Source organism: Saprolegnia diclina (assembly GCF_000281045.1).
Source record: "Saprolegnia diclina VS20 unplaced genomic scaffold supercont1.3, whole genome shotgun sequence".
Classification (NCBI taxonomy): domain Eukaryota; phylum Oomycota; class Saprolegniomycetes; order Saprolegniales; family Saprolegniaceae; genus Saprolegnia; species Saprolegnia diclina.
The window spans coordinates 1261495-1285553 of NW_008246070.1; the positions used below are offsets into that span (position 1 = coordinate 1261495).

A 24059-nucleotide genomic window follows, 5' to 3' on the forward strand; every position below is an offset into this window, starting at 1 on the left:
CTCGTACTTTATCGAGTGCTTGTCGAAAAGCGTACTTGATTGGGTCGACGACGGTGGTTGGTGGATACAGAATCGCATTGGACAGGCTCGGGCGCGATGGACCTGCCGCCGACGTACGTAGCGGACCTCTACCGCCACGTGCTCCTGGGCGTGAAGGCGTCGAATGCGATTCCGAGCGGCGAAGACGAGTTCCATTTTCAGTACAAGTTCAACGAGGCCTTCCGCGGCCAAGCCGATGCGCTTGGCGAGCGCGTCACGACACTCCTGCAGCAGCTGCAGCACGTCAACAACAAGCTCAAGTCGGACAACGACGACGACGTCGCTGTGTTTGACCCGCTCGAGGAGAATGGCCCGCTCACCGACCTCGTCGACTCGCTCCTCGAAGACGCGTCCAAGCAGATCGAGCGCTTCCAGAAGGGCGAGGTGCAAGCGACGCCGGCGACCACGACGCCCGTAGCGCCGGCTGCGACCGTCACGACCAACGCAGCGATCAACAAGCCGCAGGAGAAGTTTGCGGACAAGATTGACAACTCGGACGCGCCGTTTGTGACCAAGTTGAAGACCAAGGTGCACGCAGCGACCGTGGCCACGGAGCACGACACGACAGGGTCGGACGAACCGTACCACCCGTATCGGTCCGAGATTGCGTCGCTTGCGTACCAGCCGTGGCAGCTTGCGCCGTCGACGACGAAGCGCGAGATGATCTCGCTCGAGAAGGCGACGTACACGTGGGTCGACACGGAAGAAACGCTCGCGGCCATGCTGGCGACATTGGCGACGACCGACATCCTCGCGATCGATCTCGAGCACCACAGCTACCGCTCGTACCAAGGCTTCCTCTGTCTCATGCAGATCTCGACGTGGGACGCCGACTGGCTCGTCGATACGCTGGCCCTGCGCGCGCACCTCCAGGCGCTCAACACGATTTTCTGCGACCCGACGAAACTCAAGGTGCTCCACGGCGCCGACATGGACATTCTCTGGCTCCAGCGCGACTTTGGCGTGTACATTGTCAACATGTTTGACACGGGCCAGGCCGCGCGCTGCCTCCAGTACCCGCGCTTCTCGCTCAAGTACCTCCTCCAGACGCACTGCAACGTGACGGCCGACAAGCAGTACCAGCTCGCCGACTGGCGCGTGCGTCCGCTCGACGACCCGCTCATCAAGTACGCTCGCGAAGACACGCGGTACCTCCTCTTCATTTACGAAATCCTCAAGCGCGAGCTCGTGTCGCACAAGAGCGGGGCAACCAACTTGCTCCACCAAGTGTACGCGCAGTCGGCAGCCGTCGCGCTCTCCGTATACGAGAAGCCCAAGGTGCATACGTTCGATGAACTCTTTGACATGGCGCTCAAGCTCAAGAGCACGGTCGGTCTCGAGACGATCTCGGACAACCAAGCGCACATCTTTGAACAACTGTACCTCTGGCGCGACAACCTCGCGCGCTCGCTCGACGAGTCGCCGGGGTTCGTGTGTCCCAACGCCGTGCTCTTGAAGATCATGAAGGGCGTGCCGACGACGCCCGCTGCGCTCTTCCGCCTCTGCAACCCGGTGCCGCCGCTTCTCCGCAAGCACGCGCACGAGCTCACGTTGCTCATTGCGCGCGAGGCATCGGCGCCGTCATCCATCGCGGTGCCGGTGGCCGCGCCCAAGAAGAAGGCCACGACGACGCTGCTCGTGCACGAAGAGAACGATCAGATTTATGGCTTTGCGGGCTGGAAGCTGCCCAAGCGCACGACCTCGGCGGTCATCGCCGAGGCGTCGACGTCGCTGGCGCCGGCCTTTGACATGCAGCTGGAAGCAGACGGCCACGAGGCGCTCGAGAAGGTGCGGGCTGCCTTGGCGGCCACGGCGTTTGTCGTCGTCGACTTTATGCAGCAAGCGCCCGCGCCATCGCCGGTTGTGGCGCCGAAGGACGAGGTAGAAGAGGACGTGTACGTGGCGCCCAAGTCGCTCACGGAGAACTACCCGAAACTCAAGAAGCGCAAGTTTGAGAGCAAGGCGACCAAGGACGCGGCGGCGGCGACGGCGGCGCTCAACCCGGTCGACGAGGCGGCGCCGTTCGAAGGTTTCAACTATGCGGCCGCGGCCGCGAGTGTCGAAGCCTCCAAGATGGACGTGGACGCAATGCTCAAGCAGCAGGAAGACGACAAGCGCAAGAAGCGGCGGGCGGGTTACAACCCGTTCGTCGGCGGCAAGGACACAGTCAACCAAAAGCGCGGCTACAACGCGCCGCGAAGCTCGACCTTTCGGTAATCGTATGCGCATACGATGCAATGACTGCGATAGACGATGATAAGGATGATAACTATGTATGGTAAAGTCAATCGCACGCCAGCAGTTGTTCTTGCGTGCCGGCTCAGCGTGTGTACGTGCTCTTGGTATCGTACCGACGGTCTTCACTGCGCCGACGCCGCTTGGCCGACCGCTCGGGCGACACCGACCGGCTGCGCTTGCGACGCCGATGCTCCCGCGACCGAGACCGGCGCGGTTCTCGGGATCGAGATCGACGGACGTCTCGGGAGCGCGACTCGCGCTGACGCGGCTCCCGACTCCGAGATCGACCTCGACGCGCCATGTCTCGGTCGTAGTTGCGGACGTCTAATGGATCCCGAAGTGCCATGAGTGCTCGGCGGCGACTAAGATGAAAGCAATGGTGAAGGGTGGCGCGAATATGAACACTGCGCTCGTACGTCTCTGCAGCGTGGTCAACGGGCGTTGCTGTCGTGGGAGCAATGTCGCTTGCTGGCGCAGCAGCGAGGTGCCAGCCGTCGCGCTGCCCGAGGTCTGCCATTTGATGCTCGAGCATTTCGCGCACCACCTATTGGTGAAGTCATGCGGCGAGTGAATCGAGAGATGGAAGAGAGACGTACTTCGTGGTAGTTGCGTTTCGTGTTCTTGGCGCGATACGACATGCGTCGGCGCTTGTTGGACGGTGCAGTGACGACTACAATGACTTGAGGTCGTGATGAACTACAGTCAACGACACCTGGTGGGACGGGTGCGCTGGGCTGCTTTGGGGGTATGGCGACTTGCACGAGCGATTGCCGCCGAAGCTCGTCCTGCGACCGTGCGTCGTTCTAAGGGACGAAACATGAACCGAGCGTTCTGGACGCCATATGTACGTAGACTGCACGGCGAGCAACTTCGACGGCCAAGTACTTCCAGAGCGCCAGCACAAACGCCTAGAGCAGAGACATTGTGTTCTTCTAGAATCACCGTGGAGACGTACGCTCGTTTTCTCTTCGAGAAACTCGGTCAACTCGGCAACAAGGATATCAGGCTGGCTAAAGTCCGGGTGGTCCAGGAGTCCGAGGACGTAGTCGGTGAGGTCTTCGTCCATTTCGTCCGCCGACAAGTGTCTACGCGAAGAGGTGATGCGTCGAGAAGTTGGGCACCTTCGTATACGCACGAGCTAAAGTAGGCGTGCACCCAGCACTTGGTATCAGCCACAAAGGAGCTCGTGTCCACGCGCTGGAAGGGGCGGGGTATCGCAGTCCAAGCTTGCGCGGCAGTGAAAAAATCGACAGCGTTCGCAGCTATCGCAAGCACCGCCGTCGGGACGTCGCTGACGTCGCTTCCCGAGCGCTCGACGAGCGAGTGGACCTCGTCGTCCTCGGTGGTTGTCGAGACGTCCGTGACCCCGTCGTCGTCAAAGTACGCATTGTCCATGTGCAGGAAATGGGGCGTGGAGCTAGCAGTCGCAGGGGCAAAGGCCATAGGCTCTCGACTGCGGGGCTGGGTGGCCTCGCCTGAAGCTGGCTTGGTCGCGCGAATGTTCTCGACATGCGGCATCTTCTCGTAGAAAAACTAGGTGCGCCTATGGAGCCATAGCCTTCATGAGGAATAATCGTACCTCATGGGACGCATGGTGCTCGTCGGCAATGCCATGACAGCGTTTCTACTTATGCGTGAGCTACGGTCAGGGTTCATGGCGAGCCGGTACCAAGTGGCGGCCCAGGGCCGCTGGCGGTACGCGGTGCTCGGGAATGCACTTGCAGCTCACATCGTCCAGAGTAGGGTACAGAGAGAGCTCTGTCTCCTTGAGAAAGGCCATCATGCGAGCTTCCATGGCCTCGAGCTCCATCTGCATCGACCGGTTGGCCGCCAGCCGGTCCGCGAGCGCGGCCTCGAGCACGGCCGCCATCGCGATCGAAAATGATTCAAATTGGCGCTCTCTGATTGGTTGAAAAGATGTGGCAGGGCTCCTGTCAAAATGCATACCGAGAATGCACTGTATTTATACAGGATATGTGTTGTTGCAGAGAATCGAAGGTTCGCGAACCGAGGTCCCTTGCGCCTCGGTTTATAAATCCTGCAGCGGATTTCGTTGCGCCGCCGCAGCAAAAACGTGGAAATCGACTTCGCAGCGTGCATGTCTTGGTGCATACCCCGTCGCCAATGGATAAAGCACCCAAGCGATGGGCCCACAAGAATTATCTTCGCCGATGCCAATTGACTGCAATGCCTTCTTTTGATTCGTCAAAACCCGACCTTGGTTGGCTTGTGATTGGCTAAAATGGCACGCATCACTGCAGCCCTGCCCCACCGTCCGGGGCAACGGCCGGTGCATAGACGCGGATCGGGGTAGAAATGGCGCATCGCCCATACATTTTCCGGGATACCCCGGGGCATCCCCAACTCCCCCTCCTCTGGCGGCAATGGCGTTTGAAGCCATGATGTAGCCAATCAGCGCGGGTAGTGTCGCCGTGCGCTGCGCGGATTGGACACTGCGTGGTTTTTACGCCCGTGACGTCGCGGCGTCGGCGTACCTCGGAGATTCGCCATGACCGCAGCTTGGTCTTCATTTCCGCTTTTGCTCGCTCTAGCTCACACTACTCCCATGGGTCTCCTCGATATTGTCAAGCCCGGCGTCCTCACCGGCGACGACGTCATGGCCGTCTACACGTACGCCAAGAAGCACGGCTTCGCCATCCCGGCCGTCAACTGCACGAGCTCGAGCACGATCAACGCCGTGCTCCAGGCCGCCCGTGACAACGGCTCGCCGGTCGTCATCCAGTTCTCGAACGGTGGCGCCGCCTTCTACGCCGGTAAGGGCATCTCCAACAAGGGCGAGTTCGCCTCGATCGCTGGTGCCATCGCTGGTGCCCACCACGTCCGCCTCATGGCCAAGCACTACGGCGTGCCGGTCATTCTCCACTCGGACCACTGCGCCAAGAAGCTCCTTCCGTGGTTCGATGGCATGCTCGCCGCCGACGAAGAGTACTTTGCCATCCACGGCGAGCCGCTCTTCTCGTCGCACATGCTCGACTTGTCGGAAGAGCCCCTTGAGGAGAACGTCCAGATCTCGAAGGAGTACTTCAAGCGCATGGCCAAGATGAACCTCGTGCTTGAAATCGAGCTCGGCATCACGGGCGGTGAAGAGGATGGTGTCGACAACTCGGATGTCGACAACGCTTCGCTCTACTCGCAGCCCTCGGACATCATGTACGCCTACGAGGAGCTCTCGCAGGTCTCGCACCGCTTCACGATCGCCGCTGCCTTCGGCAACGTGCACGGTGTCTACAAGCCCGGTAACGTCAAGCTCCACCCCGAGCTCCTCCAGGGCTTCCAGGAGCACGTCGCTGCCAAGCTCAACAACGGCACGGACAAGCCGGTCTACTTCGTCTTCCACGGCGGTTCGGGCTCGACGGAAGAAGAGATCACGACGGCTGTCGGCGCTGGCGTCGTCAAGATGAACATTGACACGGACACCCAGTGGGCGTACTGGAACGGTCTCCGCCAGTTCTACCTCTCGAAGGAAGGCTACCTCCAGGGCCAGATCGGCAACCCGGATGGCGAGGACAAGCCCAACAAGAAGTACTACGACCCGCGCGTCTGGGTCCGCAAGGCTGAGGAAGAGATGATTGTCCGCGTGAAGGAGGCCTACAGCAACCTCCGCAACGTCAACGTCTTGTAAATTGCTCTGAGCAATCTAGTCGATTTGATTTAGTTTTTTCCCACTCTCCTCGTTCATCAGTCAGTCAGGGGCAGTTGGTTGGCTTCCTCGGCGACCAGACGTTGTCGCTCGGCGATCTTGGGCCGCCAGCTGCTGTCACTGGATTTTCCGATCGTGGGACAAACCCATTGGGACTTTCCTTTTGTCCCCAAACGCGGTTTAGTTAGTCGAACAAGATTTTCTCAGTACATCGAAGGGGCACAAATCGAAAGACAACACAAGCCACCATGCTCGAGATGAACAAGGAGTCGCTGCGCAAGATCTGCAAGGACCTCGACCTCTACTCGACGCCGAGCATCAACGATCGCCTCTACCTCCACTACAAGGTGGGCCAACTACTGCAGGCTAGAGGCTAAGGCAGCTCCTGCCAGGGCTTTCGCCGCATCGAGAATCTCGAGGCATACACGGAGCTCAAGGTCCTTTGGCTCGAGGGCAATGGCTTCAGCAAGATCGAGGGTCTTGAGAACCAAACGAAGCTTCGGTCGCTCTTCCTGCACGAAAACCTTCTCGAGAAGATCGAAGGCCTTGGTAGCCAGGTACAGGACGGCGTCGACAGCAACTTCGACACCACGCTGCTGTAGACGCTTCTCGACACGCTCAATCTGACGCAGAATCACATTTCGAAGATCGAGAACCTCAGTCACATGCAAGCGCTCACGGTATTCCCGATACCCACGGCGATAGACATAGCTCATGACGATACTCGCGTTTGCAGAACTTGTCGATGAAGGGCAACTACCTTCGGACCGCCGACGACATTCGCCACGTGCTCGAGCTACCAACGCTCGCCGTGCTCGACATCCAGAGTAACCGCATCGCAGACGTCGACGTTGTGGACATCCTGGCGGCCATGCCCAACCTCCGCGTCTTGTACCTTCAAGTACACAAAACATCACTTGCGATTCCGAGTGGACGCGTCCGGTAGGGCAACGACGTCGTCAAGCACATCAAGCACTACCGCAAGACGATCATCTCGCGCTGCAAGGAGCTCCGGTACCTCGACGACCGCCCCGTCTTTGACGAGGAGCGCCGGCGCGTCACGGTACATCCGTCCTCGCTGAATATGACTGCTGACGTCAAGGACGTGGCAGGCGTGGGGCCGCGTCATGGAGGAGACGAACGGCGACGTGGACGCAGCCCTCGAGGCCGAGCGTGCCGAGCTCGCACTCATTCGCCAAGAAAAGAAGGACAAGGACGAAGCCAACTTTCGGTACTTTGAGGACATGATGCGCGCCGGCAAGGCAGAGCGCGAGCGTCGAGAGCGCGAACTCCACGACAACCAACGCGAGGCTGAGGTGCGGATTGCGTCATTGGGACGCGTAGGATATAAACACCAACTATGTATTAGGTGAGTCCGTACAGCGGCGAAAAGATCCTGCACGTCGAAGATTGCGCCATGGTCCATGAAGCCCGCGAACGCCGGTGGGCCGACGTGGTCAACGACGAGGCGCCGCCGCTGAGCACGCCGATCCTTGTGGACGCAGACCGCCTCAAGCTGCTACATGACTGCGCCAGTGTCGGCACCGGTGCCGTCACCCAAGCCGACGCGTTCGTGGCTGAGAATTTCAAGGAGAAAGCCCAGACCAAGATCGCGGCATTCCAAGCCATGGAAGGACCCAAGGGTCATTTTTCATCGCTCCTTGCGTCTGCGCAGGCCGACATGGCCGCGACACCGACACCGACCCTCTCGACAAATGCGCACACGGACCTCAGTGAGCTCGATTGAACAAGGTGACTTCGAGATTCGGTGGTAATGCATTAAACTATACTTGTTCATAAAACATCGACCTGTGGCGACACCGAGAGCTGGATGGACAGTGTCAACAGACTCCTGAGTGCACCTAGCCCCAACTGGTGCACCTGGTGCAGCTTGTGCACGGGATAAAGTCGCAGAGCGTAAATAAACACGTGGGCCATCCTTTAAAAGTTGCAGTCGATGTTTTGAGTGATCGAAACAAGATCTAGAGGAGGGTGGTTTGCAAAGACGGTCCTATACTTGGCTGTCAAACCGGGACTATCGCAGCGTAAACGACAGCGAGTGCATTGGGGTATAAGATTCCTGGCAGCGAATCGCTGGTTGTGTGTTTGAACGAAAACAACTCGTGGTTTCAACACGCAAATTGCCTTCGTGTGGCTCACGAATCCTGCAGTGGCGGCAACATATCGATTTCATTTGTAGAAATTCCGAAAACGCTAAAGTGTGCAGGGTACAGTAGCGCTTGGATGAACATGATATTTGCTCAAAAATAGGCCGACGCAAGATGTTTTGATTGGCGTTAAGGGGAAGCTGACCCGGAGGTCCATGCTTGCTGGTGCTACCTGCTGCCCTTTTGCACCTCTCAAGTAGCTTCCATGCCACTCGCGGAGGCTTCAGTGATGGGCCATTGTTAACGTGGACGTCTACGGGCACAACTACAAAACTCGTGCACAGTAGCCCACGAGCAATACAAAAGTCAATATAGACATTGTGTCCTTGATCGCCGCATCAAAGCAGCCCCAAGGCTCCGTTTCACAGCATAAGGACGAGCCGCTACTACTAGAAGGCATCGAGAGCTTAGCTCGGCGGCCCCGACGCGCGTGCTGGCCACGCGCCGCACGTCTTGCAAAAGTACTGCTCGGGGCGCTCGAGTTGAAAGCCGCACTGGATGCAAGGGTCCGAGTCGAAGCGCTTCACCGTGCAAGTCCATACCCCGGGTGTGGCTCCTCGGTGGGCTTGCGTGGTGCTTGGTGGCAGCGGCGGCTCGACGGAGGTCGCATCTTCTTGACGAAAGATGCGCTTGAAGATTCTGTAGTAGTGCAAGTGCTCGGGGTCTCGGATCACGATGCCATCGCCCACAAACACTGCGCGCTTCTCCGCCTCAAAGTTCGCTGGGTCCGCTCGCTCTTGAAAGAGCGTTGCGAGAGGCGTCGTGCCCGAGCCTACGCACCGAATATATAGGTCAAGCAGATTCCCGTATGACCGTCTTCGTACCTGTTTCCAGCGGCACCTTTGTGCGCCAGCACGAGGTCGCTTCCGGGAACGCTTGGCGCAAAATGAGCTTGCCATGGACGAGCGCGCTCTTATGGGGGTCGACACCAACCAAGTCGTCTTTCGAGCACGTGAGCGCGAACGCAATGACATCGGGATGGACAAACGGCTGGTGCACGGTGATACCGAGCGCTGCGCCGATCGCTGTGCCGCAAAACTTCATGTGCGCCGACGCCCGCTGGATCCACGCGAGAAGTTTCTCTTCGGACTGCGACGTCAAGAACGAGTAGCCCGCAAAGAGCTCGTCGGCGGCGTCGCCCGTGACGATCGACGTGATGCCAATTGCCTTTGCGTGCTGCAGCGCCTTGGTGATGGCGACACCACCACGCAGATCCATGGGGTCGAACGTCTCCAAGATCCGAATTGTAAGCGCCAAAGCGCCGTCGGGATCGTCGTTCACGAGGTCCATCGGGTCGGGATAGCTCAGAACGTGGTGCGTCAATCCGTGCGCGGATGCGATCGCTGTCGCGTAGGCGAGATCGTGCTCAGGTTTGTCCGTGGGACCGCAGGACACCGTGATGGCGTCCGTAAAGCGGTGGCCAGAGGGAGTGTCCACGATGATCGACGTATCGAGGCCGCCAGAGAGAAGAACGGCCGTCGTCGCCGACGGGATCGCGGCCATCGACCGCAAGAGCACCGCGCGGGCCTCGGCGATCTTGGCCCCAGATGTCATCCGGAAGAATGCTACATGCCGGATACGGCCAAATGACGCTCTGAGGACATCATCGTCGATAAGGCTTGAGCCTTAGCGCCGTGCCGACATTGGCGCGGTCTCTCAACGGCGGTGCCAATGTGGGCAAATCAGAGTTGACCTGATCGCGGCGACGAGGCGATGGACGCATCGCCGTGTCTTTGGCACTCGCACAGAAGACAAGCAATGCAGTAACTGGCTGCGGACTGCACAGCAAGCACTACCACGCCTGGTAGCTACCACATCCGGTAGCTCAAGGAGGTACATGGCTCGAATCGACAAGCTTGGCGGTGGACGGTTGGGTCCTCACTGCGGGACAGCTCTGCGGGACGATGTCGAGGGATCTTTTTCGAGAAACCGGATACGGCGCGCGCCAATCACACGCAAGGAGCAAGATGCTCTTGGTGTTTGTATGCTGGTGTGTCGCATCCGGATACTGCGCACCGCGGCCGGCTTCGGCCATTTTGACTTCGCCAGCAGCGAGAAACAAGCAGACGAAGCATGGTGATCAACTCGCCGTACCACTCGTCGATGGGCAAGGAGATCGAGAAGGCCTGCAAGATCCTTGATGCGTTCTTCGACCCGAAAGTCGACGCGGACAAGGCCATCCCGTTCGAGCTCATCCAGAACGCCGCAGGCATTGCGTTCCTGACGGTGATCAAAGCCGGTATGATCTGGACGGGCAAGGTGGGCACTGGTGTCGTGCTCTCCCGCCTTGATGATGGCGCGTGGAGCCCACCGTCTGGCATTGGCACGGCTGGCGTTGGCTTTGGTGCGGAAATCGGCGGTGAAATCATCGACTTTATGATCATCCTCGGCTCGCCCAGCGCTGTGCAGTCGTTCAAGAAAGGCACACAGGTACCGCGGCTGTTGCTACGATCTGCTCTTATGATTGTGGTGTAGCTCTCGGTGGGTGCTGGCTTGGAGCTTGCCGTCGGTCCCGTCGGTCGTGCTGGTGGCGCCAACGTCAACGCTGGTGGCAGCGGCTTTAGCAGCAACTACACGTACAGTCACGCAAAGGGCCTCTTTGCCGGTGTTGGCCTCCACGGCTCGACCATCATGGTTCGCGGTGAAATGAACAACGAGTTTTACGGCAAGGAGGTGTCGCCAATGCAGATTCTGAGCGGTCACGTCGCGCCGCCGCCGGGGTCGTGCGACCGTCTCTACGAGACGCTTCAGCGCGCGTGCTTCGGCGACATGGGCTCCTCCGGCCGCTCCGGTCTTTCCGAGGTACAAGTCGCATTCTAAGGATAAGCTCATCACACGGATGGTGTAGCCGATGCAAGCCATTCCGCCGTCGGCCTACGGGCGCAGCAGCATGACCGACTACAGCGATCAGCGCCGGTCGTTCAACAGCAGCAGCGGTTCGTCGTCGTCGACCTCGTACAACCCGCCGTCATCGCGCACTGCTGCGCCGTCCAACTATGACCCGGTGGCGCGCAACTCGATCTTGGGCTCGAGCGCCGATAGCGACGTGTCGAAAGAGACGGACCCGCGCCTGCGTCGGTACAGCAGCTACAAGAACGAGAAGGACCTCTACGCCCAGTTTGCCAAGAAGGCTCCGACGCACACGAGTCAGCCGTCGGCGTACGCGCCGGCTCAGGCCAACACGGGGTATTACGCGCAACCGACCGCGGCCGCGGCCCCCACGGGCTACTATTCGCAACCAGCAACCACAAGTTACGCACAACCGACGGCCCCGAGTTACGCGCAACCGACGGGTTATGCCGCGCCGGTAACGTCGTCGCGGGCGGCGCCATCGATGCCGCCGGCCGCGGAAGGGGCCGAGACCAAGCAAGTCTTTGGTGAAGTGATTCAGTTCATGACGACGCGTGTGCCGCACGCCGACCTCTCGACGTTCAAGGACAACTGCCGCCGGTTTGGCCAGGACCAAATGTCGATCGACGCGTTCTTCTTTTACCTCAACTCGATCTGCACGTCGAGTTTGCTCAAGGAGCTCATGCCCAAGCTTGTGCGGTTGCTGCCGACGCCCGAGAAGCGCGTCGCCATGTGGGTACGTTCACGCGAAATTCCATCCCTCCGTTCTGACGATGTCCTACGGTCTCTAGGATCTGTACGTCAAACACGTCTACTAAGTTGTCTCTTGGACTATATTAATACAACTTGTACTCGCAAATATACAGAACCGAAAGACCTTTCGAGTAATTTGAAGCTGCCGACTCCAGGTACTCTCTTTTCTGATGGTTCTTAGCGGTCGCGGTTTCGATAATATTGGATTCCACGTCGAAGAGTCGCGATGATCTTGACGCAAGAGGAGATCGACGCTTGCCGCGAGTCGTTTGTGCACTTTGACAGAGACGGCTCCGGGACCATCGACAAGTATGAGCTCGCCAAGGTGCTCGAGGCAATGGGCCAGCGACCCACGGAAGAAGAGCTCTTCCAAATGATCTCCGAGGTCGACGAGGACCACAGCGGCGAGATTGAGTTTTCCGAGTTCCTCCAAGTCATTGAGCAGCAAAAGCTCCGCGCGCTCGAGTACGACGACGAGAGCGACTTTGTCGACGCGTTCGTCGCTTGCGGCGGCGGCCCCGACAAGCAAGGCCACGTCGAGCGCCGCGTGCTCGTCCAGCTCATCAAGAAGGACTTTGGTCTCCCCATCGACATTGACAAGATGCTCGACGAGCTCGACACGGACGGGTCGGGCGAGATCGAGTACGACGAGTTCAAGGCGCTCCTCTCGCAGTGAAAACCGCGCCGTGATGCGATGCGAGCAAGCTCGACGCAGATGACACAGTCGACGCAGCAGAATAGAAATGAGGATATAAGATTGACCAATTACTTGCGGGGCGGCGCAATGTTCTGCGGCAACGCCTTACCGTAGCCGGACCGGAACGTCGTGCCCTGCGCACCTTCGTCGACGGGCGTCTTGTTGGAGGGCTTGGCCCATTCGAGCTTGAGAATCAAGTGATCGTAGCCGTAGCCCTGGAGCTTGTCCATCGCCTTCTGGGCGTCCTCGCGGTAAACGTACGACACGAACGCAAAGCCACGCGACTGGAACGTCTCGCGGTCCTTGGCCAAGTACACGCGCTCGAGCGGGCCAAAGACGCGGAAGAGTTCCTTGAGATCGTCTTCGCGCGTCTCGGGCGAGATGTTGGTGACACGGAGCGTCGCGCTGTCCTTGTCGGACACTGGCGCGCGGACGTCGTCCGAGGGCGCCGACGCGCCACGCATCGACGGCGGCACGTACTTGCCACCGGCGGCGTGGGCAAAGCTGAGCGCACGCGTCGGGGCCGCAGCCGGCGCAGGTGTATCTTCGTCGTCGCGGGGCATGTCCGACATGTCGGTCATCGGCGCCGCCGAGTCCTTGTACGGGCACTTGAGCGTCCAATGGTCGCCGACCATACCGCAATGACGGCACACGACAATCGACTGCTTGCCGACGCCCGCAAAGATGCTTTCCTTTTCCTTCTCCTCACCGGGAAGCACATTGTCCGCGCTCGGGTCTTCCATAATGATCTACAAGTGGCCGCTAAGTACATAATTGGCGGCGCCGTCGATGCATACCGCTTCCGGGGGCGTGTACGTCACGTTGTTGTTGCTGCCTTCCTGGAGCGCCTCGCCAAACTTGCCCCACGACTAGACGCATGATGCTGGTGAGCGAGAAGGCCAAGGGCCATGGTGCCAAGCATTACCTGGCGGTCGAGCACACGCTTGCTCACGCGCGTCGTCTCGTGGACCTTCTTGATCGTGGTCGTGACCTTGACCTTGTTCTTCTCGTCGTCAAACTTCCACGACACGATCGTCTTGACGCCATCGACCTCGGTCTCCGTGCGCGGCGGCAGCACGTCGTCGTCGTCGCCCCAGCGTTGCTGTCCAAACACCATTTTCCTGAGTTGCGCCACTTGACTGGTGCCAGCCGAGTACGATTTCCGGATACGGTGCCTCCAAAACGGGTCGTGTGTCCGGATACAGAGTGCAGTCTCTAGCACTAAATTAGTGTACAAGAGTGTATGTTATCACACTATTACATGGTCGAGATGGAGCGGCAATATGGCATTGTGCTCGAGCGCCCTCAGCGCTGGCCATGGCGCGAAAGCTCCGCTTATCCATGTACTTGTTAAGCTATGCGCGTTTGAGCTGTACTCGATGCATAGACGGGATGCATGGTCTTCCCTACTGTGCTTCACTACCAACACTATATCTGTTGGTGTCGCAAATTGACCGCGAGAGTGACGGACGTGACGTTGACATTATTTTAGGGACTGAGCCATCGTACATCAGCATCAAGTAGTGTAAGACATACTATTCAACAGCCGTGTCCTATAAATATCAAAATGGTGTAATCTAACACTACTTTCACAGGTTTGACACTATAGGGTGGGGGTCCTTATCCGGAATATTATCCGTACGTGGATGCCTCGACATGCATCCGGAAAAACCTTCTACTGCGTATCCGGAATTGATTTCTCGTTAGCACACAGATTTCTGGTCCTCCTTGTCTTTGTTGTGGCACTGGTTCCGTGCTGGATACCGCTGCAGGATGCATGAAGAAGCCACGGGCCACTTATCGATGGTTGATGTGCACAGATGGCGTACGTTTAACGGCCGTAAAGCGACGGCTCGATCCTTACGCAAAAGCAGGTGCAGCTACCAGTAGGAGCGGACTCACGCGTCTCGAGGGCATACTGATTCGCCCACCCATCGCACAATCTATCCTTTCGCAGTTGGAAGCAACTCTGAAGCAGCGTCCGATGACGAAGCGGGTCGTCGGTAGTAAATTGATTGTGCAACACTGTGCCCGACATGTCGCGGTCATGCTTTCGAGCTTGCCGTCGACGGCGTGGGTCCGCGGTCACCCAAGAGCGGCCATAAGAGCGGCTATGATCTTGCGGACGGAGATCTTGATCTCTCGTGCTGCATATGCAGAAGGTCATCCATGGGCGAGACGGTCGGCCTGGCGCATGCCAATGAGGGGTCACGCGCGCGGCTTCGCAACGTCCACGTGGCGTTCGGTCTATCTTAGTGGGTTGATACACGGAGCCGTTTGTGGGGCCCGAGGACGCCGCACGCAAATCCTATCCCTTTCTATACACTGCTGTAACGCTACATTGAAGCGAGGCGGTCGCTGCACGCTATGCAAGGTGGCGTCGGCTCGAGTAGCAACGGCCCCATCCACGCCGTTCGCTTTTTTCAAACCAGCGCCCATGATACTTCGGCGGAAGATCTTTGGGTGCGTGGCAGCTTGACAGACAAGCACGCCATTGCCTCGCCGTTCAGTGGACTTGGGTATTGCTTAGCGGGCGTAATGGATGGCTTCAAAGTCTGGTGCCGATGTATGGTGAATGGCGCACGCCAATTGGTCAACGGGTCCGAGCCCGGACCAGCTGGGGTGCCACATCCTTGATCCGAAAAGGATGCGGAATACCTTGCCGTTTGTATACAATGCGCGTGGCAACGGCAAAAAAATCCGTGGCGCCAGTCATGCTTTTGGCCAATTGGGTATCGATTCATCGTCATCGCGCCATTCGATTGGACAAAAAGGTCTCGTTGCCGCTTCTTTTTTAAATTCCGCGCTCAAGTATGCCGCAAGCAGGCGGTGCGAGATATTATTTTAGCGCCGTGTATTTAATTTGAAGCAATGGACGGTCAAGACGCCGTTGGCACGTCGCGTGTATCCTTCGAAGTCGAAGCCATCGTTTTGGCGGCTTCTGAGATCGCGGCCGACCAGACTGGGCTCTGGAATTTTATCGGCGCTTGATCTTTTGCCAGCGTAGTAGATACCGGTACCTTTCAACTTATTAAAATACCAAAGGCCCAAGCACCCGCTTCGCAGAACCCGGGTCTCGGGTCCAACAGCAAGGCGTCATGTCCCAGGCGGACCATTTTATTGATGTCTTCTTTTTTAATGCATACAAAAAGCAAGGTGCTGTCTAAAAAAGTACGCATCTGACGGGCAGAGTGGCACTCAAGATCCAGTTGGCGATACGTTTTCAGAGGTCGCAAACACATCGTATAAAAAGCGAGAGGTGTATCGGTTCCGGAGCTCACTTTTGAACTCGCCATGTCCAAGGACTTTCGCAGCGCGCGCATGCTCTCGATCTCGTGCACGCAGCCGATGGCGATCCCTGCCCGCTGCGCGCCGCAGGACGACGAGAGCCCCGTCGAAAAGTCCGCGTCGGCCAAGAAGGCCAAGTGCGTCCTGAGCCTCAACGTGATCGAGGCGCCGGCCATGCGTGGCACGGCCATGTACGAGGTCAAGGTCTCGTACAACAACAACAAGCAAACGCGCATGATGAAGACGCTCAAGGAGTTTCTGACCTTTAAGAGCATGTTCCAGCTCCTGGCGCTGACATCCAAGAAGGGCAACAACTGCTGCGCCTTGTGCCAGGACGTCTCGCAGCTGCCATGCATCTCGACGCAGGTCTCGGGCCGCAGCGACAACGCCGCCGACATTCTCGACTCATTCCTCTCGAACCTCATTGAGAAGCTCCAGGCGTGCACATCGTCCACGATCCTCGAGTGCTCGGCCCACATGGGCGTCGTGAGCATCATGACCGAGTTTCTCGAGCTGCGCAACGGCCTGTATCTGTGCCAAGAAGACGACTCGTACAGCAGCGACGAAGACACGCTGCCCATCTCCCACTGCTCGCTCTCCAAGAGCCTCTCGAAGCAGTTTGCGGCGTACGACGCTGTCTGCTAAGCGCCCTGCCGTGCCCCTCGCTCGGCGCCATGCCCACCCGATCCCTCTTATTTAAGTCTCTCTGCGCGCGAGCGGGCAAGGGCAAGGCTCGCACGTGTAGTTGTAGTTGGTTGAATCATGCTGTACCATATCTAAAAGTCAACTCGAAGCATGTGACCGTTGTCGCGATTGTCATTTTCAAACTGCTGGAGTTTCAACGTCCAAATTGCTGAAGATGGGCGGTCGAGCGGTACTTGCCTTGAACCAAAGGACGACGGTGTGTTGAAGTGGTGCTGTGTAGAAGTCGTCCGCTGCCGCAAACAAGTTGAACCGAGGATTCCAGGCGGCGACGACAGCTGGTGCGTCATCAAGTGCATTGGCTGTGCTCGATGACATCGATCGGCTGCTGCGCGTCACGGCGCCGGTCGCGACGTGTCGACGCAAGCACACGCAGCTGGTCGAGAACCAAGCGCCGCCGCACAAAGGCCACGCGTTTGCTCACGCCGCTCGGTCATGGTCGTCGTCAGCGCCCAAGACGCGGCCGAGTCCAGCGTCGTATGCGCCAGTGCTCGTGACCAAGCGAGTGCCCGGCCCCACTTGGCGCCCGCCTCCACCGCCTTTGCTCCCAGACCATCTTCGTCCCACGTTTGTGCCGGCGTGCGAGCATGACAGCGATTCGACCGATTCGAACCCACCGCGTCCACGGGACGCGCCCAAGAGAAGCAAGCCGCGCAAGCCAGTCCAGCGGTCGGTTGGCTATTACTCGGTGTCATACGCGCTTGTGGAGCCCCGCGTCCGTTACGCCCCGCTCTTGGAGCAAGCGGCCAAGACACGCGCAGCAGCCTCTCGTCGTCGAGCGTACCATCGCCTCGTCGTGCAGACATATGCAAGTCTTCGTCGCCCAAGCCATGCACACGAGACGCCAGCCCGAGCGCCGCAGCGACTGCATGGCCATGCGACGTTTGCAAAAGCGCGGCAGCGTCCGGCACACGTGCGTCGGTGCGAGTGGGGTCCGTCACAGGTGCACATGCCGTGGACGACAGAGCGGAATGGTGTCCTACTCGATCGCACCACGGGGCGCGACCTTGTGGTTTGCCGGCGCAAGCATGCGGCGCAGCGGATTGCGTTTGCTAGCCGCATGCAGCCCAAGGTCACGCTTGAGCCCGGCACCTACGAAGTCTCTGGCTCAGCGATCAAAAGCCGGCGCTGCATGATCAACTATGCCAAGGCGAAAGGTCGCAGCGATACCAAGTTGGATCCTTTTGGACGCAAGCTGGATACTGGCGTCTCGGCAAGCGTGGCGGTGGCGGAGAGGCACGCCCGCGTGTCGTCGACCGTCAACATGGCACGGGCCAGCGGTCGCCAGCCGATGTCGCTCCATGAAGCGCCTGTCTTGGCCCTCTCGCCGCAATACGCCTTTGGAAAGCCGGCGCCTCGTGGTCACGTGTCATTTGCCAAGCAGCGTCGCGGCAACAACCAGGACGAGCACCAAAGAGAAACCGAGGAGCTTGACCTTGATGTGCGCTACAACAGTGTCGAGCCGCGCGTCAAGGTGCTCGCGTTTCCACCGGTAGCAACGTCGCCCACCGCTCGCGACGTGCCGACGCTCGAGCTCGCTCCAGCGTACGATGCCAAGTGGCCCAAGCCATCGTGCCTCGTCTCAATGGCAACGGACCGGGCCGAGCGCTGGCCCAAGCCAATGAAGGAGCGCCCTGAGCAGTGCGACCTCCAGTCGCCCCCATTGCATGTGCAGAGCAAGCACAAGAAAGCCGTGTTTGCCGTACATATGGACAAGCAGGTTGTGCGGCCAAGCATCGAGCCTGACGCGCCGCTGAGTTACGATGACATTGACCCGACGAAGCTCAGCACACATGCGCGAACGACGACAGTCGTCGACATGGCGAAGAATGTGCGTCCGAGAACCGTGCTTGCACGGGACGACCGACCGCTCGACCTCTCGCCGTGTTCCGCTGTGCACAGTCGCACCAAGCGCGTTCCGACCATCGTGAGCATGGCCACGCAAATGCCCCGTCCGGCAACCAAGACGCTGCAGCAGGCTGAGCTGGCTTCCCCAAGTATCAAGAACGGAGAACGAAGAAGAGCGCATAGCGCAGCCATGGCAAAGCAAATGGGGCGACGCAGCCGCGGACCCGAGCCGGAGGAGGTGCTGCAGCTGTCACCGCGAACGACGAGCCTCTCGGAGCATCGGCGCATCAAGGGCACGCCGGCAATGCGCAAGCCCACCACGATGCGAGCAAGAAGTTGATGCTATAGTACAATCGAGTCTACTAACATATTTTAGTCGGAATGTGTGGCAGCTTTAGTCGGAATGTGTGGCAGCTTATACTTTTGTCTTCACAATGCTAGTGATAAAAAACCTGAGAGCGCCGATCCCGCGACGACGTAGTCATCGGAGACTGCTTCATATAGGACGTCAGTATCAAGCACTGGGCCGATGCTCCAGCCCAGTGACCTCGGAAACGTCCAGACACGCATCGTCCTAGCCATCCGACGGGTTGCGCTCGGATGCTGTCTACCTACAACTAGGCTAGCATGCTCATGGACCACACCGTGTGGCATGGACCGTGGCATGGTCGAGCTACATCTACCAGTTACCTCACGGGCGGAGTAACCGTTGGAGGCGTCGGCGGTGCACGGTGCGATTCGAAATGAGCGGAGCCCAAGCAACCTCGAAATACTGTCAAATGACCAATAAATAGCATGCCAACATACACTAAATGATTTCAAACTCACATTAAATAGACCGAACATTATTTCGGGATAATACAGTATTCATGTAACAACAGTATTCACGTATTCACGTACAACAGTATATTATCGTTCGAGTTCGTAAATAGCGTAAACACGATCTCACGGAGACATGGAGCGCTTCTTCTCGCACCGCCAGGATGGCGAAGATTGCAGCAACATCGAGGTCGACGTGGGCATGGGCAGCTCCGACATGAGCCTCCTGCTGCTGCATGGCCCTTCGCGCTCTGGGAAGAGCTCGCTCGCGCTGCAGTATGCGTTTGAGCTCGTCAAGCGGGGCGGGACCGACCCCAGCGTCGTGCTTGTGTCCCATGCCAGCACAAAGGCGAACAACCGTATGCGTCTTGTGCGCGTCGCGCCGTGCGAGAGCTGCCACACGCCAGCCGAGTCGGGCCAGGACAGCATCGTCTGGAGCCGCATTCGCCTCAAGTACCTCGAGAGCGCGGCCCAGCTGCGCCACTTTGTCTGCTCGTTCCACATGCTCGAGGGCAAGAACACGGCCTTGATCATCGACGACCTCGATCTGTTTTGCACGTCGCCCACGTATGTCATGCGTCTACCACCATCTACGATCGATCGTCTGCCCTATAGGGAGATCTACCGCACCCTCGCCTTCATCAAGGAGACCATCGAGTTTATGCGTGCGAAATTTGACGCTGGCCAAGCCCTCGTGCTCGGCAGTTCCTCGCTCCTACCGCGGGACCTCCGACGAACGCTCCGGCGCTGGTTCGATCTGGTCTTGCAGATATCTCCAGGTAAGTCACGCGGCCACGACGCGACTAAGATCTGCATGCTGTAGGTGACAACGATGCGTTCGTGATCCAGGAAGAGATGTGGCCGAGCACGACGGGCGACGACTGGGCCGAGCTCGTGCCATTATTTCCGCGCTCGTACTGTGTCGAGTACACGTTCGTGCCCAACAGCGACGACGCCCAGGGCTACCTTCAGTTTACCCGGGCCAGTCTCCGACGCTAGAGCTACAGTAGTAATATCTGTCGTATGGTTAGGGCAAGAGAAAATATGGTCATGGCAAGTGTCGGCGCCAACGGCGGTGCATGGTCCAGCCGATCGCTGCGCCGATCGCGACGCCCGAGAGCACTTGTGCCCACACCGGGAGGTCCCACTCGAGTGGCGGCGTCAAGCCGGACGACGACAGTGCATGCTGCTGCTTGGCGTCGTCTTCGTCGTCGTCGTCGTCGTGGGACAGCGACGGGTCAAAGTTCTCGATGCAGAGGTCTTCGAGGTTGGTCGTCGACACGACCTTGTTGAATTCTCTCGAGACGTGGCGCACGTACGTGGGCGAAATGATGTTGCTACCCAGTCGAAAGTTGGCTTGGAAGCTCAGGTTCGGATCAGCGTGCAGCGCATCGAGCTCGGGACTGCTCGCCCGCCGCTTCTACACACAATCATTCGGGTCAAAGAGGTGCGGATGCAGACCAAGTGCATACCACGAGGTTGCGGATCGCCGCCATGGACTCGATGAGCCCAAGCACCTCCGTGACACTGTCCTACAGATTTTACGACTCGCGATGAGCCCACAAGACGTGATGGCAGTGAAGGCATACGAGGTAGTAGTTGGCCAAACTCGGCTTCTTCCCGACCGTCACCGTGTAGCACGCGGGTGCGTCCTTCGTGCTCGCTTCGGCAAACGACCGCACCGCTACATAGGCAGTGAGACCTAGAAACAATGACGTGCATTCATGTCGTCGTACTGCGGTAGGCTTGTTCGTCCGACTCGTCGTCGCCCACGACAAGCACAAAGTCGGGCATCGACACTTGTTCCTTGCAATAGTTGAGCAGCATGGACGCCGCGACCGCCTTGTTGACCCCAAACCGGTGGACCTCCACAAAGCCCTTGCCGCGCACGACCGCTGTCTTTTCTTTCTACATGCGTGTCGTCAAATCGACGCCATGACACACAGCGAGTCGTACCTTGAGAAGTTCCGTGAGCTGGTCAAAGAGCTCGGACGCTTGCATTTCGCCGTACTCGGGGTCGCAGTTGCGGTAGTCGTACATCACCGACGCGTCGCCAACGGCCACGAACGAGCCGTTCGTACGCGAGACGTACGTCTTGATGATACCCGCAACCCGATCTTTCCACAAGAGGTCGTCGGGCACGTCAGCGTAGAGCGACTCCCACTCGATCGCGCCAGCTTTGCGGAGAAAGTACCCATTGTCCGCGACAAGGGTCACGTCCGTCATCGCCCCAAACTCGTGCTCGAGCTCGGCGCGGCATGCATTGCTCCACACCACGACCACGTTGCGCGGGTCCATCGCGAGGCTCTCGAGGCTCAATCGCCCTTCGTACGTGAGCGGCGTGCGCACTTGGCCGTCGGTTTTCCGGAGTGCGGGGACGCACGGGCCACTCGCGTGGTTGCGGTTGAACTGGTACATCGAGGCTTCGTCGTCCATGAGGCACGATGTCCAACTGAGCGTGCCACCATAGTCGAGGAGGAGGAGGCGCTTCGTGGCCTTGACGTACGACCGCAGCACTTCGTCCGCATTGAGCGCGACAAATCCCGGCGTGAATTGCATCACGCGGTAGTCAAAGCCAAAACCAATCTCCATAAACTCGCCTGTCGAGCCGTGTGCGGTCGACGGCTCGCCCGCGCTCTCAATGTCGGCCAGCATCCGCGTGCCCCACTCCGACACCGGGTTGTCCTACAGAACCCCATCAAAATGATACAAAATGGTGCAAAATGAAAAATGGCGTACGAGCAAAAAGTTGTAGTTGAGGAGGAAGCGCGACCGCGTCTCTTGAAACTGCATCTCCATGGCCTTGACGATCGCACTCACCACGTCATCCGTCTTCCACGGGTTGACGAGCAGCGCGCCGTTGAGAATGCGCGCGTACGATGCAAACTCGGACGCGACGAGGACGCCGAGGTTGGCCGACTCGGACTCGTCGCTCGCCTCAAACGCATGGTGGTGTGCCGATAAAAACTCAAAGGGCAGCATCGAGAGACCGCCGCGCACGCAGGTGTCGAGGAAGACATGCCCCATCTTCCACACCACCATGCGCTGGAGCGAGTGCATCTTGGCAAACTCTTGGTACACGACCACGGGTCGGTCCGGCGTGCCCCACCGGCGGTTGATTTCTTCGACAAACGACTCGACGTACCGCTTTGTCTGGTTGTAGTCGTTGGGGCGCGAGTCGATGGAGATGCCCGCTTGGAGCAAAACGATCTCGGACCGGCGCGACGGGTACATGGCAAGGAACCGATCGAGCGCGCGCAGCTTGAGGGGGATGCCGCAGAGGCCTTCGAGGCGATCCACGGCCGTGAGCACAAAGCGGCCGGCGGTGTGCGGTGCGAGCTTGGCCTGGAAGCTCGTGGCCATTGCGTCGACTTCGAGGCGCGCCATGAGTTCGCCCATGCGGTGGAGCTCCGTGCCGCAGTGGCTGCATGTGATGAGGACGAGGCGGCCATTGTACTCGACCGTGAGCATGCCGTTGTGCGACGTCTTGTAGTTGAGCCCGAGGAGGCGCTTGCAGGCCGTGAGAAAGTGGCGCGCGTGTTCAAAGACGAGGAACCCAATGTGGTTGGCACACAGCATGGCGCGGAGGATCTCGGTGCGCACAGCGAGCGTCCGAAAGATCTCGCTCGACGGGAACGGCACGTGCATGAAGATCGCGATCGAGCCGCCATGGAGCTTCCGGAGGAGGTACGACGCGAGCACGAGCAGCGGAAAGTCATGGATCCAGATGATGCTGCCCGCTTCCCAGTTCTCAATCACTTTTTTCGCAAAATGGCGGTTTACTTGGCAGTACTCGTTCCAGCACTTGTCTTGCGACGCCGGGTTCCACGACGCCGGCGCCTGCCACATGCTCGCGCTGCTCGCGGGCGGCGACGTCGGCGGCTTCATGTACGTGTCGCTGTCGTGCTCGCTGCTCGGGCAGTCGTCGAGCTTGAGCTCAGCCGAGTTGTAGACGTCAATCACGTTGTGGAAGATGGGCCAGAGCACGCCCTTGCAAAAGCCTTGGTAGTGGCGGTGCGCCGTGTCCGGGTCCAAGAAGACCGGGACGCAGCGGAACTGCTGGCGAAGCACTTGGCGCACCGCGGCCTCGTCCTTGCGCGGGATGTACACCTCGGGGCAGCCCACGAAGAGCGGCTCGTAGCGCTGCGCCGAGACGATGTTGCGCAGGAAGAGCCCATACGAGCTCGTGCTCCACTCGATCCGCCATGGGCAGCCCATCGGCCGGGCCTCGTCCAGCGTGAAGATGAGCGGAAGCACGTTGATGCACACGATGACGGTCGTCGGGCGACTCCGCGGGCTCGGCGGGGCGCTCATGCTGCCAAACTCCAACTGCTGCTCGGTGTTTTTATTGCGACAGGCTTTGAATACAAACATCAAGTCTATTGTTTAACATCGACGTTGGGTGCTAAGATCCGGATAAAGATCCCGAGCAACCGGACTAGAAGATCGTGTTGATGCAGCAAGTGGTTGATGCGACAGGTGTGTCGAGTTAGTTAGTTAGTCATGCAAAACAACTAAGCTCAAGTGCACGTTGTTATATAGTCTATCGGTGGTACGGACCGTAGCGACTCGATGGCGGCCGGTCGCTTGGGGCTCGCCGGTCGCTGCTGCGACCGTGCCGCACGTCCCTTCGATCCAAGCGCTCGGGGCTGCGCCGAGGGAGGTCGTCGTAACGTCGAGGGGGGTCGTCGTAACGTCGAGGGGGGTCATCGTGGCGTCGAGGAGGGTCATCGTGGCGCCGAGGAGGGTCATCGTGGCGTCGAGGAGGGTCATCGTGGCGCCGAGGAGGGTCATCGTGGCGCCGAGGAGGGTCCTCATGGCGCCGAGCAGGGTCCTCATGGCGACGTGGAGGGACCTCGAGGCGACGTGGAGGGTCCTCGAGGCGACGGGGGCCGCCAGAGTGCGACCCGCCACGGTCCTCGTACGGTACTGCCTGGCGCGGGCGTTGGGATCGTTCGTGGGATCGATCTCGATGCGCGGACCGGTCTCGTGGCAC

At 59.2% G+C, this 24059-nt stretch overlaps 13 protein-coding genes across 13 annotated transcripts; 8 read left to right on the forward strand and 5 right to left on the reverse strand.

Moving 5' to 3' along the window:
• The first annotated feature begins 61 nt into the window (after window positions 1–61).
• On the forward strand, window positions 62–2362 carry SDRG_01619 (hypothetical protein). Its single transcript, XM_008607153.1, has one exon. It carries the CDS (start codon window positions 97–99, stop codon window positions 2254–2256), a length of 2160 nt encoding a protein of 719 aa, XP_008605375.1. The 5' UTR covers window positions 62–96; the 3' UTR covers window positions 2257–2362.
• Window positions 2360–4147, reverse strand: SDRG_01620 (hypothetical protein; the record flags this gene model as incomplete). The annotated part of the gene is made up of 8 exons (XM_008607154.1): window positions 2360–2639; window positions 2694–2821; window positions 2874–3080; window positions 3126–3185; window positions 3233–3362; window positions 3413–3810; window positions 3857–3901; window positions 3947–4147. 8 exons carry the CDS (start codon window positions 4145–4147, stop codon window positions 2360–2362), a joined length of 1449 nt encoding a protein of 482 aa, XP_008605376.1.
• Window positions 4148–4626: 479 nt separating this feature from the next.
• SDRG_01621 (fructose-bisphosphate aldolase, class II) lies at window positions 4627–5963 on the forward strand. Its single transcript, XM_008607155.1, has one exon. The coding sequence runs from the start codon at window positions 4787–4789 to the stop codon at window positions 5918–5920; it is 1134 nt and encodes a 377-aa protein (XP_008605377.1). The 5' UTR covers window positions 4627–4786; the 3' UTR covers window positions 5921–5963.
• Window positions 5964–6034: 71 nt separating this feature from the next.
• SDRG_01622 (hypothetical protein) lies at window positions 6035–7762 on the forward strand. The gene is made up of 7 exons (XM_008607156.1): window positions 6035–6285; window positions 6331–6495; window positions 6541–6618; window positions 6675–6839; window positions 6885–7001; window positions 7051–7254; window positions 7308–7762. The coding sequence occupies exons 1-7, from the start codon at window positions 6187–6189 to the stop codon at window positions 7683–7685; spliced, it is 1206 nt and encodes a 401-aa protein (XP_008605378.1). The 5' UTR covers window positions 6035–6186; the 3' UTR covers window positions 7686–7762.
• A 553-nt stretch (window positions 7763–8315) lies between these two features.
• SDRG_01623 (hypothetical protein) lies at window positions 8316–9850 on the reverse strand. The gene is made up of 2 exons (XM_008607157.1): window positions 8931–9850; window positions 8316–8878 (listed from the first exon to the last, which is right to left on the reverse strand). The coding sequence occupies exons 1-2, from the start codon at window positions 9658–9660 to the stop codon at window positions 8514–8516; spliced, it is 1095 nt and encodes a 364-aa protein (XP_008605379.1). The 5' UTR covers window positions 9661–9850; the 3' UTR covers window positions 8316–8513.
• A 301-nt stretch (window positions 9851–10151) lies between these two features.
• On the forward strand, window positions 10152–11867 carry SDRG_01624 (hypothetical protein). Its single transcript, XM_008607158.1, has 4 exons — window positions 10152–10536; window positions 10582–10908; window positions 10955–11692; window positions 11748–11867. Exons 1-4 carry the CDS (start codon window positions 10180–10182, stop codon window positions 11772–11774), a joined length of 1449 nt encoding a protein of 482 aa, XP_008605380.1. The 5' UTR covers window positions 10152–10179; the 3' UTR covers window positions 11775–11867.
• Window positions 11868–11904: 37 nt separating this feature from the next.
• Window positions 11905–12561, forward strand: SDRG_01625 (hypothetical protein). Its single transcript, XM_008607159.1, has one exon. It carries the CDS (start codon window positions 11936–11938, stop codon window positions 12383–12385), a length of 450 nt encoding a protein of 149 aa, XP_008605381.1. The 5' UTR covers window positions 11905–11935; the 3' UTR covers window positions 12386–12561.
• Window positions 12475–13523, reverse strand: SDRG_01626 (hypothetical protein; the record flags this gene model as incomplete). Its single annotated transcript, XM_008607160.1, has 3 exons — window positions 12475–13155; window positions 13204–13275; window positions 13332–13523. 3 exons carry the CDS (start codon window positions 13521–13523, stop codon window positions 12475–12477), a joined length of 945 nt encoding a protein of 314 aa, XP_008605382.1.
• Window positions 13524–15608: 2085 nt separating this feature from the next.
• On the forward strand, window positions 15609–16525 carry SDRG_01627 (hypothetical protein). The gene has a single exon (XM_008607161.1). The coding sequence runs from the start codon at window positions 15701–15703 to the stop codon at window positions 16337–16339; it is 639 nt and encodes a 212-aa protein (XP_008605383.1). The 5' UTR covers window positions 15609–15700; the 3' UTR covers window positions 16340–16525.
• Window positions 16526–16529: 4 nt separating this feature from the next.
• Window positions 16530–18648, forward strand: SDRG_01628 (hypothetical protein). Its single transcript, XM_008607162.1, has 2 exons — window positions 16530–16568; window positions 16620–18648. The coding sequence occupies exons 1-2, from the start codon at window positions 16554–16556 to the stop codon at window positions 18582–18584; spliced, it is 1980 nt and encodes a 659-aa protein (XP_008605384.1). The 5' UTR covers window positions 16530–16553; the 3' UTR covers window positions 18585–18648.
• Window positions 18649–19175: 527 nt separating this feature from the next.
• SDRG_01629 (hypothetical protein) lies at window positions 19176–20229 on the forward strand. The gene is made up of 3 exons (XM_008607163.1): window positions 19176–19630; window positions 19679–19842; window positions 19887–20229. Exons 1-3 carry the CDS (start codon window positions 19200–19202, stop codon window positions 20060–20062), a joined length of 771 nt encoding a protein of 256 aa, XP_008605385.1. The 5' UTR covers window positions 19176–19199; the 3' UTR covers window positions 20063–20229.
• On the reverse strand, window positions 20112–23377 carry SDRG_01630 (hypothetical protein; the record flags this gene model as incomplete). Its single annotated transcript, XM_008607164.1, has 6 exons — window positions 20112–20483; window positions 20536–20595; window positions 20653–20747; window positions 20800–20971; window positions 21020–21748; window positions 21803–23377. The coding sequence occupies 6 exons, from the start codon at window positions 23375–23377 to the stop codon at window positions 20112–20114; spliced, it is 3003 nt and encodes a 1000-aa protein (XP_008605386.1).
• A 179-nt stretch (window positions 23378–23556) lies between these two features.
• Window positions 23557–23857, reverse strand: SDRG_01631 (hypothetical protein; the record flags this gene model as incomplete). Its single annotated transcript, XM_008607165.1, has 2 exons — window positions 23557–23577; window positions 23624–23857. 2 exons carry the CDS (start codon window positions 23855–23857, stop codon window positions 23557–23559), a joined length of 255 nt encoding a protein of 84 aa, XP_008605387.1.
• Between the last annotated feature and the right edge of the window lie 202 nt (window positions 23858–24059).

What these genes read in the sequence shown, in the direction of transcription:
- SDRG_01619 (XM_008607153.1), top strand. Translation starts at nt 97, where the DNA reads ATGGACCTGCCGCCGACGTACGTAGCGGACCTCTACCGCCACGTGCTC.
- SDRG_01627 (XM_008607161.1), top strand. Translation starts at nt 15,701, where the DNA reads ATGTCCAAGGACTTTCGCAGCGCGCGCATGCTCTCGATCTCGTGCACG.
- SDRG_01622 (XM_008607156.1), top strand. Translation starts at nt 6,187, where the DNA reads ATGCTCGAGATGAACAAGGAGTCGCTGCGCAAGATCTGCAAGGACCTC. An exon ending in GCCTCTACCTCCACTACAAG is followed by an intron (nt 6,286 to 6,330) that starts GTGGGCCAACTA and finishes AGCTCCTGCCAG; the next exon opens with GGCTTTCGCCGCATCGAGAA. An exon ending in TCCGCGTCTTGTACCTTCAA is followed by an intron (nt 6,840 to 6,884) that starts GTACACAAAACA and finishes CGCGTCCGGTAG; the next exon opens with GGCAACGACGTCGTCAAGCA.
- SDRG_01621 (XM_008607155.1), top strand. Translation starts at nt 4,787, where the DNA reads ATGACCGCAGCTTGGTCTTCATTTCCGCTTTTGCTCGCTCTAGCTCAC.
- SDRG_01624 (XM_008607158.1), top strand. Translation starts at nt 10,180, where the DNA reads ATGGTGATCAACTCGCCGTACCACTCGTCGATGGGCAAGGAGATCGAG. An exon ending in CGTTCAAGAAAGGCACACAG is followed by an intron (nt 10,537 to 10,581) that starts GTACCGCGGCTG and finishes ATTGTGGTGTAG; the next exon opens with CTCTCGGTGGGTGCTGGCTT. An exon ending in AGAAGCGCGTCGCCATGTGG is followed by an intron (nt 11,693 to 11,747) that starts GTACGTTCACGC and finishes TACGGTCTCTAG; the next exon opens with GATCTGTACGTCAAACACGT.
- SDRG_01629 (XM_008607163.1), top strand. Translation starts at nt 19,200, where the DNA reads ATGGAGCGCTTCTTCTCGCACCGCCAGGATGGCGAAGATTGCAGCAAC. An exon ending in CTGTTTTGCACGTCGCCCAC is followed by an intron (nt 19,631 to 19,678) that starts GTATGTCATGCG and finishes TCTGCCCTATAG; the next exon opens with GGAGATCTACCGCACCCTCG. An exon ending in GGTCTTGCAGATATCTCCAG is followed by an intron (nt 19,843 to 19,886) that starts GTAAGTCACGCG and finishes TGCATGCTGTAG; the next exon opens with GTGACAACGATGCGTTCGTG.
- SDRG_01625 (XM_008607159.1), top strand. Translation starts at nt 11,936, where the DNA reads ATGATCTTGACGCAAGAGGAGATCGACGCTTGCCGCGAGTCGTTTGTG.
- SDRG_01623 (XM_008607157.1), bottom strand. Translation starts at nt 9,660, where the DNA reads ATGACATCTGGGGCCAAGATCGCCGAGGCCCGCGCGGTGCTCTTGCGG. An exon ending in AAAGGTGCCGCTGGAAACAG is followed by an intron (nt 8,879 to 8,930) that starts GTACGAAGACGG and finishes TTCGGTGCGTAG; the next exon opens with GCTCGGGCACGACGCCTCTC.